This window comes from Myotis myotis, unplaced genomic scaffold, assembly GCF_014108235.1.
Source record: "Myotis myotis isolate mMyoMyo1 unplaced genomic scaffold, mMyoMyo1.p scaffold_m19_p_6, whole genome shotgun sequence".
In the NCBI taxonomy this organism is placed as follows: domain Eukaryota; kingdom Metazoa; phylum Chordata; class Mammalia; order Chiroptera; family Vespertilionidae; genus Myotis; species Myotis myotis.
In genome coordinates, this window is record NW_023416368.1 from 85,043,912 (window position 1) to 85,056,926 (window position 13,015).

Below are 13,015 nucleotides of genomic sequence, written 5' to 3' on the forward strand. Positions count from 1 at the left end.
GTTCTGGCCAGGGGCACATGCCTGGGTTGCGGCCTTGATCCCCAGTGGGGGACATACAGGAGGCAGCCTGTCGATGGTTCTCTCTCATCACTGATGTTTCTCTCTCTATCCCTCTCCCTTCCTCTCTAAAATTAATTAATTAAAAAAAAAAAAAAGAGCCTGCTCCTCTATCTGTTGTGAATTGCCTCCTAGGAAAGGATAACTCAGAGGGAGCTAGGATGCAGTTCCTGTAGGCAATGTTCCTTTCACACATTTAGCATCCAGCAGGGTGATCTTCACTCCCCCTTCAGCTGGGGTGAGCGGATCTTAAAAGGCTTTCAAGTGATATTTTAAAATATTGATCTTGTTGCCTATGAACTTGCTAAACAGATATTGTTATTTCTGATAGTTTTGTTTTATTGTTATTGTAGACTAGAGGTCCAGTGCAGGAAATTCATGCACTTGAGGGGTGGTCCCTCAGCCCGGCCTGCACCCTCTCGCAGTCTGGGAGCCATTGGGGGATGTCCAGTGGAAGCGGGGGAGGCTCCTGCCACCTCCACTGTGCTCACCAGTTGTGAGCCTGGCTTCTGGCTGAGTGGTGCTCCCGTGTGGGAGCACATTGACCACGAGGGGGCAGCTCCTGCATTGAGTGTCTGCCCCCTGGTGGTCAGTGCACGTCATAGCGACCAGTCGTTCTGCCGTTCGGTCGATTTGCATATTAGGCTTTTATTATATAGGATTCTTTAGAATTTTCACACACAGGATCATGCCATCTGTAAATAATGGCAATTTTACTACTTCCAACGCTTCCTGTCATTGTGCTTTCAATTTCTTTTTTCTTGCCTTATTGCACTGGCTAGATTCTCCAGTACAGTGTTGAATATGTGTCAAGAGCAGACATCCTTGCCTTTTTTCCTATGTTAGGGGTAATGCATTTCGTCTTTCACTGCTGTTTGATGTTAGCTGTAGGTTTTTTGAACATGCTCTTTATCAGGTTAAGTAAATTATCTTTTAATCCTAGTTTATTGAAAGTTTTTATACTTCTGTCTATAGTTGATTTGTTTTTTTATCTGTTACCCACTAGTATGCTTTATTATATAAATTAATTTTTGGATATTAAACCAAACTTCCATTCCTGGGATAAGTTCTACTTTGTCCTGATGTGCAATCTTTTCTATATATCGTAGTGTTGCTAATATTTTGTTGAGGATTTTTGAGTCTAGTTTTCTCATGATATCTCTGTGTAGCTTTGATATTAGGTTAACATTGGCCTTCTAGATGGGGTTAGAAAATGTTCCCTTCTCTACTTTCTGGAAGAGTTTGAGAAAAATGGTATTAATCTTAAAATATTTGATAGAATTCTCCTGTTAAGCCTTCTGGTACTGGCCTTTTCATTGTGGGAAGATTTTTAGTTACTAATTCAATTAGCTATCAGATTTTATTCAGATTTGTCTACTTCTTGAGTCAGTTTTAATAGTTTGTATCTTTCTAGGAGTTTGCCCATTTCATCTTAGTTATTTGTTGGTAAATGGTTACTTATAATAGTTCCTTATTATCATATTTAAAAATACATACATATATATGTATATGTATATGTGTGTGTGTGTGTGTGTATATATATATATATATATATATATAATTTCAGAGAGGAAAGGAGATGGAGAGAGATACAAACACCAATGATGAGAGAGAATCATTGATCGGCTGCCTCCTGCATGCTCCCTAATGGGGATCGAGCCTGAAACCTGGGCATGTATCCTGACCAGGGAATTGAAACATGACCTCCTGGTTCATAGGTTGATGCTCAACCACTGAGCCACACTGGCTGGGCTGAAGTCTCTTTTAAAAGAATTTGTCTACAACCTTACTCAGACTTAGCTAAAAGTCTCACCCCAATATTAATTTCAGATATGGTAATATCAGTTAGGGTAAATCGGTACTAATAATGATTTTTTTTGGCCGAAAATGTTTGGGCTGTTATCGCCTGTTTAATATTCTGAATGATCTATAAAATCATTTTGCATACCCCGAAAGAAATCCCACTAGGTTTTTTTATTGGAATTTTTAGCAGATTAATTGGATTTTTTGTTTTTTTAGTTTTATAGCAGTTCCTTTATACATGAAAATAATTACTGGGACTGTGTGTCACTTATATAGAAATACAAGGATGGTTTACTACCAGGAAATACATTCATGTGTATTTTATTAATATGTCACGCAAAATCCCTTTATCATCTCAGTAAATGCTGAAGAATCACTTTCATGAAACACAACACTTACTTTACAGGTTTATAGAAACCCTCTTACTAAATTAGGATGCCTGTTATCACCAGTATTATTTGACATATTTTAGGCATTTTAGTCATATTGATAAAGCTAGAAATAAATCAAGAGCAATATTGAAAATTGGCTATTAAATGTTTTATATTGAGAAACTCCAAGAGATTACAGTGAAAATCAGCTTGAATAGGTTGGACAAGGAATAAATGTGTAGTGTACATTGTATAATGGGGGCAGGGGACATGAAGAATCTATTGTTAGTAAACAAACGTACCAAGTAGCCTGAGACAGCCTGAAAAAGAAGTGTCTGAACTCTGCTGGGAAAACTAAAAATAAAATGCCGAGCAATTAAAAGAGATGCAAAGAGGAGGCATGACACATTCTGGGATAAGAAGAAGGTGTGAGAGTTGTAAAAACTTCGCTTGCTTCTAAAAGTGTGTTCTCCCCTGGCATCCCTGTGCCTGTCCCTGTGGGGTGTCTTGAGCTGATGCAGTCTTTTCTCTTGGTAGGAGGAGGAGGAGGAGCAGCCGCAGCCAGCACAGCCTCCCACTCTGCCTGTGGAGGAGAAGAAGAAGATTCCAGATCCAGACAGTGATGACGTCTCTGAGGTGGATGCTCGGCACATCATTGAGTAAGGCATCCCTGCACACGCTCCTGCTCCACCAGCTTCCTTCACGGGGGTCCTGGCAGGACGTTAGCGGCCCAGCTTCTCCCTGGATGGTGCTTACCGCTGTCCAGCTGGAAGCCGCTGTGAGACCACACATGGGAGTTCAGTCTCCCTCCCCGCCTCCCCACTCTTCCCAGGATTAATATTTGCTGCTGCCTTGCCTGTCCTTAGACTTTCCAATTACTTTTCTTACCTTAAGGCTTGAGTCACAGGTCCTTAAAGGGCTGCTCCAGAGTCTTGTGTCAGAAGTACATTGTTACAGATAGAAATGTGTGTCTTTAACTCAGTGATTCTCTTCACTTACAGGAATGCCAAGCAAGATGTTGATGATGAGTACGGTGTGTCCCAGGCCCTTGCTCGTGGCCTGCAGTCCTATTATGCCGTGGCTCATGCTGTCACTGAGAGAGTGGATAAGCAGTCAGCGCTTATGGTCAACGGCGTCCTCAAACAGTACCAGGTGAGGCAGGAGGGGGCTGTACCTACCTAGCAGTCCTGACAGATAGGTCCCAGCTTGTGGGAGACTGCTGAAGTCGGGCAGACTCAAGTTCACATTCTGCTCCTTGTCTCTGGGTACCTCACTCTTTTTCTCTAAGCCTCAGTTTCCCTTTCTATAAAGTAGAAGCATGATTTGTTAGGTTAGCCACCAGGAGGAAATGAAACGGTGCAACATATTAGTATTTGCTGGGTGCTTAATCTGTGCAGGGCAGGATAGCCGTGTGTTCTATGCTGTTAGTTTCTGAATCCCCAACAACTCTGACATAGGCACTATCATCCTCCACACTTCACAGGATTAGGGGTGTGTGCAACCGAGGAACAGAAAGGTGCAGTGATTTCTCAAACGTACAGCTTGGGAGCGGTCACACCAGTACCGGACCCAGGTTTAGACACAGATCCATGTTCCCTGATGGTCTGTGCAGCATAGGACAGCGGGAGTGATGGCATAAATGTCTGGAGCTGGCAGCCTGGAGCTTAGCCTTCCTTCTGTGGAGGTGACGTGGCACTGGCACTAAAGCTCTTTGTCAGACAAGAATCACAGCTGCCATAGTAGACATTTCTTTTTCTGTGGCCCCATATCCCAAGCTCATTTATAAGCTCTCAAGAGGCAGCTGGTTTATATTTAATCAAAGATTTTCTTTTTGGTTGTGGCCCTTATACTCCAACTTTCCTTTAAAGAACTCTCACAGCCTCTATGCCAGTATCGAGTTCCAAAGAGGCAAAGCCAGCGGCGACCAGTGACATTTCCAGTGGCCAGAAGTTACTTCCTTAATCTGTTAGGAAAATGTCCAGATTTCCCTTTATGACATTATATTCCATTTGAAAACGGCCTTCTCTTTAATGGTTCATATATTGCAGAAACCTTGCAAGCTTTGGAAAGCTCTCAGTTAATCCTGACATGCTAGTTAGGTGGTCATTGGCCGTTTGGTGGATTCATCAGCACTTTCTCTTGAAACCCTAATGATCTCCCAAATCGAGTGTCACATGGTTGTGGGCAGGTTTGTCCCAGTGTGCCACATGGCTTGGTGTCAGGCAGTGACAGACGGACCTTGTAACTTTAGTTCAGATGTTCATCTTAAAAATAAATTTTGTATACTGTACATATATTATTAACACAGCAACCCTATCATTTCATAGGAATGATTGCTGAGGATGAGGCTAAGGAAAAAAGAAGTGGGGTGATGGAGAGCAAATCACCAAATAAAAATGGCCGTGGGCAGTTCGTGGCTAGGGCTGAACTTGTTCCCGGTTGTGCGCGAGTCTCTGAAGTGTGGGCTTCAGTGTTTGCTGTCTCTCTCCTTGCAGATCAAGGGCTTGGAGTGGCTGGTGTCCCTGTACAACAACAACCTGAATGGCATCCTGGCCGATGAGATGGGCCTCGGAAAGACCATCCAGACCATTGCACTCATCACGTACCTCATGGAGCACAAGCGCATCAACGGGCCCTTTCTCATCATTGTACCTCTCTCGTAAGTGCACCCCCCCCGGAGGTCCAGGAGTGTCCAGTGCAAGTAACCCCACTGCCCCGCTTCAGTGACACCCCAGCCTTCATTCAGACATCGGTGTGTGAGTTTACTGGGTCTTTCCTAATAAAGTACCACTGCCTTATGGCTTAAACATCAGGCGTTATTTTCCTGGAGGCAGAAAGTCTGAGAACAAGGCATCAGCAGAGTTGGTTTCTCCTGAGGCCTCTCTCTTCTTATGTCCTCACATAGTCTTCCGCCTGTGTGGTCTATCCTGATTTCCTCTACTTATGAGGATACCAGTCATTGGGTTAGGGCCCATCCTTATGACCTTATTTTAACTTCATTACCTCTTTAGAAACCCTTTCTCCAAATACAGTCACATTCTGAGGTTTTGGGGTTGAGGACTTCAACATAGGGATATTAGGGTGACATAACTCAGCCCATACCAGTCTGCCTATGGGCAGGATAGGAAAGGGGCAGGTGTCTGTATTAATTCATTGTCTGAATTGGGGCTCACTGGATCTTAAGGTTCTCTTCAAGCCCACAACCAGCAAATTCCATACAAGGGTGGTGAGTCACAGGAACTGAGGATCCTCATGTTAGAAGATTAGAGTGGAGCCATTTGAGCAAACACTTTCCACCCTGGAGCCCTGTCAGTCCCATCCCAGCCCTGGTGATACAGATGCTCAGGTGTAGTGGGACCTGACAGCATCCTGAGGAGGTTCTCACCATCCCTGTGCGCCACTGGTCTCCTTGCAGACACCCCTCTGGGTCTGTGATTCCATCAGCCACTCTGGGCAGCCCTCATTTCAACTCAGTCTGTGTCACAAAATGTCTCAACTCCCCCAGCATGTTTGCAAAAGTCCCAGGGCCCCCTCTCATCAACCCAGCTCCAGTTACATGTCAGGCACCAGTCCAATTACAGGCCTGGGGTGTTGTCTGCTCTGATGTTGCCAGGCTTATGTGTATACTTGGCCTAGCCCTGGATGGAGGGGAACCCCCTTAACTTCAGTCCAGTACTAAGTGGGGACCATGTCATCATCGGATTAGTGGATGAAGGGAGAATGGGAAGCTGAGTGCTAATGCCTTCCTGCCTTTAAGAAGGCCAGGCCTTTAAAGGTCACGCACTCATGGGTGGTTATCTCAGAACCCCATAAGAATTTAACTTGGAGAAACGTATTTCTTCTTTCTGCCCTCCCTCCCACGTGGTGGTATAAAATAGGCTACCTTGGCAGTCTTCGTGGAGAGGGCTGTTTGCAGTGTGAGAGGATGTCCTAGGCTAGCAGATGGCCTTACCTCCTCCTCCCTTGTGGTCAGACCCAACTTGCTTCTTGGCTTCCCACTGCACTAGCCTGTGCAATGTCTCCCAGCCCTGCAGTGGCTGAAGTCCCCTCTGTTTGTTCCCCCGAGGTGTAACTTCGTCTTCACACAGCTTTCTTCAGTGTGCTGTTCTGCAGCCTGGGTTGTTTATTTTTACCTTCTCATTTTAAAATTATTTCACACTCATAATAATTGCAAAAATATTGTAAAGAATTGCTATACACACAGCCTCCCAAATCTTACACCAGGTCAGTTAACACCACGAAGGGAACAATGACTTAATACTGTTAATGAATCTAGAGACCTTATTCAAATGTCTATTTCCCCATTTATAACCTTTTTCTAGTCCAGAATCCCACTTTGCATTTTGTTGTCACATCTCTGTGACAGTTTGCCAGTCCATCTTCGTCCTTCATGATCTTACCACTTGAATCCTGGTCAAGCTGTTCCTCAGATTGTGTGAGATGTGCCTATTTCTGAAATTCTGGCAAGGATCCCCCAAGAGGGATGCCATGCTCTTTTTGGGACCTCATGTCAAGAGGCACCAGGTGAGGGTAACTTTGATCTTGTGTATGTGGTGCCTGCCGGTTTTCCCCTCCCGTCATAAATCTAAGAGTTTTCCTTTGTAATTCATAAGTTTCATGTGGGAAGGCACTTAGAAACCATATAATATCCTATTTGTCATCATACTTTCCCAGTAATTTTAGCATCCATCAGTTGAGTCTCACTTGAAATGATTATTACTGTGGGAAGTACCAAATAGTGAAGTTCTCTTTCCAACACAGTGGGTTCTATCATTATAGAAGTCCAGAATGGACACGTCATTATTGATTTTGTTCCTTAAATTGTCCCAAAATCCTTAAATTTGGTCTGGGGAGACCCTTCCAGTTAGTTTTAACACATCCCCATCATCATTGTATTGTGGTTGGTGTTTACTTCAGAATGCTTTTATTTATTCATTTGTAGTATTATTATTATTATTATCATTATCATTATTATATATTTTAAAACATTTTTATTGATTTCAGAGAGGAAAGGAGAGGGAGAGAGAGATGGAAACATCAGTGATGAGAGAGAATCATTGATTGGCAGCCTCCTGCACACCCTCTATTAGGGATCAAGCCTATACCCTGGGCATGTGCCCCCGACCGGAATCGAACCCGGGACCCTTCCGTCCACAGACTGACGCTCTATCCACTGAACCAAATTGGCCAGGGCCAGAATGCTTTTAGACATATGAAGAAGATGTGAAGATACTAAAGAGAGCTCCCAGATACCTTCCCCCAATTTGCTCTGGTGCTGATAACATCTTACATGGCCGTGTTACACTTGACGCAACTCAGGAACTAGCCCTGTCACGCTACTATTCACTAAACTCCAGACGTCATTTGTATTTCACTAGTTCTCCCCCAGTGTCTGGTTTCTAATTCCAGGATCCTAGATTACCTTTAGTCATCACTTCTCCTTAGCCTTCCCTGGTCTGTGACCGTTGCTCAGATTTTCCATGTTCTTGATGACCTTGATGGTTTTAAGGAGAACTGTTCAGGTGTTTTGTAGGGTTCCCTCAGTCTGGATCTGTCTGGTGATTTTTCTCATGCTTACATGGGACAGACGACTATAAGGTAGTTACTGTCAACATGACTTTTCACTATTGATGTTGACTGATGATGAGGTCTCTAGGTAGGTGTGGAAGTGGTCCATCAGCCCTGTACTGCAGCGGCAGTTTCCCCGGCTGCTGACCCCAGACACCCCCCACCCATTCTGCATAGACCAGACGACCCCAGTGTCCTCGGTTCCCAATGTGGGGATCCTGCAGTCCGTGGCACTCCAGCAGGAGCTTGAGGCCCTCTCTACCATAGACCTACCTGCTCAGCACTCGAAGCTGCTGACATGGATTAATTCAGAAAATCAAGCACAATTCTTTTTTTATAATATATTTTATTGATTTTTTACAGAGAGGAAGGGTGAGTGATAGAGAGTTAGAAACATCGATGAGAGAGAAACATCGATCAGGTGCCTCCTGCACACCTCCTACTGGGGATTTGCCCGCAACCAAGGTAGATGCCCTTGACCGGAATCGAACCAGGGACCCTTCAGTCCACAGGCTGACGCTCTACCCACTGAGCCAACTGGGTAGGGCTGTCATTTTTATTTTGAGGTGGCATAAAGATACAGGTGGTATCTCCCGTACTCCCAGGTTTTATAGCATGATCTAGCATGGTTCTGAACCTGAAACAAAGCACCATGAGTCTGTGCGTTTTTCCTGGTAACAGGTTTATAGAATATAGCTTATTCCCACAGATGGTTGTGACCCATAGTGATGACAGAGAGCTGGTCTCTAAGGTCCAACTTCTGGGTTCAGCCTTCTCTGGCCGACCAACTCTAATCCAGGCCGACACAGGCTTCTCACTGTCCCTGTACCTGCCGCCACACTTGTGTGTCCCTGATCCTCCCTCCCACGGCACCTTCCCTCACTTGCCCCCATTGGAGACCATCAGTTACTCTGCCAGCTCTGAGCGCCACGACCACACTGGCCTCACTTCCCAGTGGACGTTGGTATGAACAGTGAGCTATTGTTGACTGAACTAGAACCTGACTGTTCCTTCCTTGTTTCCGTTAGAACGCTGTCAAACTGGGCTTACGAATTTGACAAGTGGGCTCCCTCCGTGGTGAAGGTGTCCTACAAGGTATGTTGCAGCCTGTGGAGTGGACATAGGTGAGAGCAGGGTAGGAGAGTAAGGAATACAGATAGTGAATAGGGAAGTCAACTTGTATTAATAATGAGGCATATGTGCGCATTTTCTATGTTATACACTTGGGATCGTGGTGTTAATGCAGGGTTGGGGTCACTTGTTTTGGGGGGTAATGTTTATTTCTTATCAGTTCACCCTGTGAAGTGGGGACTTAATTGTACTTGTTTTCCTGGTGGGGATACTGAGGCAGACAGGGCCTCATGCAGCCACTTAGGTGCAGAGCCAGGTCATGTCTGGTCACTAGGCTCCAGGGACCAGGTTTTCACCCTGTGCTGTGAGGCTCTCTGCTCATGCTGGGGAGAGGGGTCTTGGCAGAAGGGACAGCATGTGTGGAGGAAACTTGACACGTTTGAGGAGTTAAAAGTATTTCTGGCAAAAGCTTACGGGACCCAGTGGCAATCAATCTGTGTGGAATGTGAACCTGAAGAACTCTGGGGTTCTGGTCATATGGTTCAGGAGTTTGGACCTGGGAGCAGGACTGGGCAGGTTTGCTAATTGCAAATAGGCTGGAGCTTCTGTCAGGAAATGATCTCAGTGGCCAGTGCTCAAGTGGGAGGTTTTAAGGAGGATGCCCTGGTGTTCAGCTTGGAAGCCTGAGGGGACCCAGGAAGAAGTGGGGAGCTGACTTGCCATTGGGACTCAGGCAGATGGTGGTACAGACAGCAAGCCTCCCAGAGAACCCACAAGCCTTTCTCCGACCCTGCATTTGGCACTCAGCACATTGCAGTTGGAGAACAGGAGCCAGCAGCTCACCTAATTCTTTTCCCCTGGAGGCTGATGTGTGCATGCCTTCTCTTCTTCACAGGGCTCTCCAGCAGCCAGACGGGCTTTCGTCCCCCAGCTCCGGAGTGGCAAGTTCAATGTCTTGCTAACAACGTACGAGTACATCATTAAAGACAAGCACATCCTTGCGAAGGTAGCGTGTCCTCATGTAAAACACCAGCCCTAAGCGCTCAGTGCTATCAGGGAGCATGCGATCCGGCCCGATCCAGGATTGTTATGAATGTGAACACTTAACATCTTCTCAAAGCCCCTTGCAAATAATTTTTCACTGATTCCCCTGCATATGTGTATAAAGATAGCTGCTGTGTATATGCAAGGTCCCTGTCAAGGTGACCTTGGGTTTGCCTCTCTTCCCAGGCTAGCCTGGGTTAGATCCAGAGATGGGAGCCTACATAGCACGTGTGCTAGCTTCTCCTGGGGCTTTTCCCAAAGAGTCTGGTCACACAGGATGCCTCCTGACCCACCTGTCTTCCTGCAGTGTCCTGATAGGGCCATGGAGAAGTCAGCCTTGTCTTTACCTGTCTCCAGCGACCTTAGCCGCCCCCCCCCCCCCCCCCCCCCCGCCCCCCAGTGACTGTGCCTCCCCCAGCATAGCCATGGGAAACCAGCCCATGATGCTCTCTGAGGCCCTTGGGCTGCTGGGCTGGCAAATTCGGTGGGGGCTGTACAGGCTTCTTAGCTGACGTAGTTGTGAAGGTGGCTCTGATTAGGCCATACTGAATTACTGAGAACATAGTGACATAAAACAGACACCATCCCTTGTTTCCTGGTTTGAGGAGGGGTCGAAGCTGAAGATGATGCATCTGGTCTCACCTCTAACCATTCAATAGAGTGAAGTAGAGGCTAGAGTCTTTGACCCAAGATGGAGATGTTTACAAGTTACCACATCTCAGGGACTTGGTCAGAATGATGATATTGGGTGCTTAATAGGCATCTCTGAGCCTGCAGATGAGGAGAGTGAGGCCCAGAGAGCAGATGTACATTGTATGGTCACCCTCTGACTCAGTACAAAGTTATCTGTGCTGACCTGGCAGCGGCTTTAATTAGCAAACACTCTGCAACAGAGCTTCCTCGTGGGAGAAGGCTGTTGTGCCCTCACACCAGCCAGATCTGACATACTCTGCGTCACGCAGGCCTCACTCACCCTGTGTCCCCAAGAGGCTAAAGTTCAGGACGGCCACACACTGATATAGTCAATGTCTGGCTCCTTTCCATCAGATGTGTAGCCATGGACAGGTTCTAGAGCACAGCCCCAGCCCCCCAGGCTCATACTCAGAACCTGCCTGAGCCTCTCTACCTTTAAAGGCACAGCCTGCTGATTGGAAAATGTACTCATTACCTCACTGAGTCCCCTGTGGATGCACCTCTCCCGCATTGGGCTGCTCTGATCAGTGAGGGGAGTGCTATTTGACGATTTTTCTGTGCTACAGACTAGCATATGTGATTTTGGGAAGGAAACCAGACTACTTTCTACAACTTGCTTTGTTCATCCAACAGTATAGTTCACGGGCATGTCTCCTTGTCTGTCCGTGCGTACCCCATTCTTTATAGAGGCATGTTGTGTGGCTTTCTCTCGGTGAGCTGGTCCCTTGTCAGGGGACATTGTCATGCCTCAATGAGCTCTTCCACATGGAGCCCTCTTGCCTAATGGCTGTGAGAGTATTGCTCACCTGGGGGCAGCCCTGCTGCCTCTCCTCTAAACGCCTGCTCTTGGGCCTGCAGATCCGCTGGAAGTACATGATCGTGGATGAAGGCCACCGCATGAAGAACCACCACTGCAAGCTGACTCAGGTCCTCAACACGCACTATGTGGCTCCCCGCCGCCTTCTGCTGACAGGCACGCCGCTGCAGAACAAGCTCCCTGAGCTCTGGGCACTCCTCAATTTCCTGCTGCCCACCATCTTCAAGAGCTGCAGCACCTTTGAGCAGTGGTTCAATGCGCCCTTTGCCATGACTGGAGAAAAGGTGGGTGTGCGCGGCCAGCCCTGTGGTGGTGAGATGGGCAGGGAACTGGTCGTGGGCCACCCTCAGAGGAGCTGGGTGTGCATTGAGGGCCCACCACAACGGGCTGGGACTGTGGTAGGTGTCAGGGTCCTAGAGAAGAGCAGTGATTGAGGAGGTTAACTCTGGGGAGACACTTGGGGCTTCTTTGACCCTGTGCCCCAGACACAGAGGGCACAGTGAGGAATATGGCCTTGAGGGAGCTGTGGGGCCAGAGCAAGGGTGTGAAGGGGCAGTTGGAGGGCCTGAGGGGCCTGTTGGTCCCTTTAAGGATTTACCCTAAGGGCAGTGGGAAGCCCAAAAGTTTTTAGTCACAGGAGTAACATCATATTCTGTGTGTTTTATTTTTTAATTTTATTTTTATTGATTTCAGAGAGGAAGGGGGAGAGAGAGAGATAGAAACATCAATGATGAGAGAATCATTGATCAGCTGCCTCCTGCACCCGCACCCCCACCCCCTCCCCACTTCGGGTGGCCAGCGCACAACCCAGGCATGTGCCCCTGACCAGAATCAAACCTGGGACCCTTCACTCCACAGGCCAACACTCTATCCACTGAGCCAAACCAGCTAGGGCTGTGTATTTCATTTTTAAAGAGCTCTGTGGCCGGTGGATCTCAAGGCCTAAATGGCAATGGGTGGCATTGCAGACTGAAAACCAGACTGTGGCATCTGGGCTGTAAGGGGCTAGGTCCTCATCACTTGATGAACTCTTCAAGCAGACTCCAGAATGAGCTGCTATGCTATTGGGGTTTAAACTGTGTTTTGGGGCCAGCTGCATTTCTGTTGAAGGCAGTTAAGCCGCCAGAACCTGGCAACTGAGGAAGTAGGTACAACTGCAGCGGGTAATGAGCGTCACTGCCCTCTAGTTCCTGATTATGAGGTTTTCCTGAGACAGGTGCAGGACAGCTGGGGCCACCACACCATGTGTGCAGAGGGGCCTCTGCCAGCATCAACTGTGAGGTACCCCTCCTTGACACCAGCTTAGGCTGAAGCCATTCTGAAGGAGAAGCAGACCTTTCCAAGAGTACCAGGACCCCCATCCAATAACTGAGAAGCAAATGCTCTAGTTTCCTTTATTTTCAAGTTGAGCAAAAGCTTTGCCAAGAGATTTTTTAGGGAACCCACAGAAGAAAAGTTCAGGTGTTACTTTATTTTTAACCCTTTTTTTTTTTTTTGGTAAAGTATGTCGTTTGTTGTTTTAATTTATTTTAGAGAAAGGAATGGAAAGAGAGACAGACACGCACGTGCACACACACACATACATACACAC

At 46.9% G+C, this 13,015-nt stretch overlaps 1 protein-coding gene across 7 annotated transcripts in view; it reads left to right on the forward strand.

Annotated features, from left to right (window-relative positions):
• Window positions 1-13,015, forward strand: part of SMARCA4 (SWI/SNF related, matrix associated, actin dependent regulator of chromatin, subfamily a, member 4) — a 69,915-nt gene that overhangs the window by 19,818 nt on the left and 37,082 nt on the right. For all 7 annotated transcript variants that reach the window (XR_004968161.1, XR_004968162.1, XM_036312787.1 and 4 more), the window contains exons 13-18: window positions 2,769-2,890; window positions 3,233-3,383; window positions 4,727-4,890; window positions 8,828-8,894; window positions 9,766-9,876; window positions 11,466-11,708. Coding sequence is in view for 5 of the 7 variants with exons in the window: in XM_036312787.1 (XP_036168680.1) it covers window positions 2,769-2,890; window positions 3,233-3,383; window positions 4,727-4,890; window positions 8,828-8,894; window positions 9,766-9,876; window positions 11,466-11,708 (858 nt within the window). In the remaining 2 variants the exon portion in view is untranslated. The remainder of the gene's footprint in view (window positions 1-2,768; window positions 2,891-3,232; window positions 3,384-4,726; window positions 4,891-8,827; window positions 8,895-9,765; window positions 9,877-11,465; window positions 11,709-13,015) is intronic.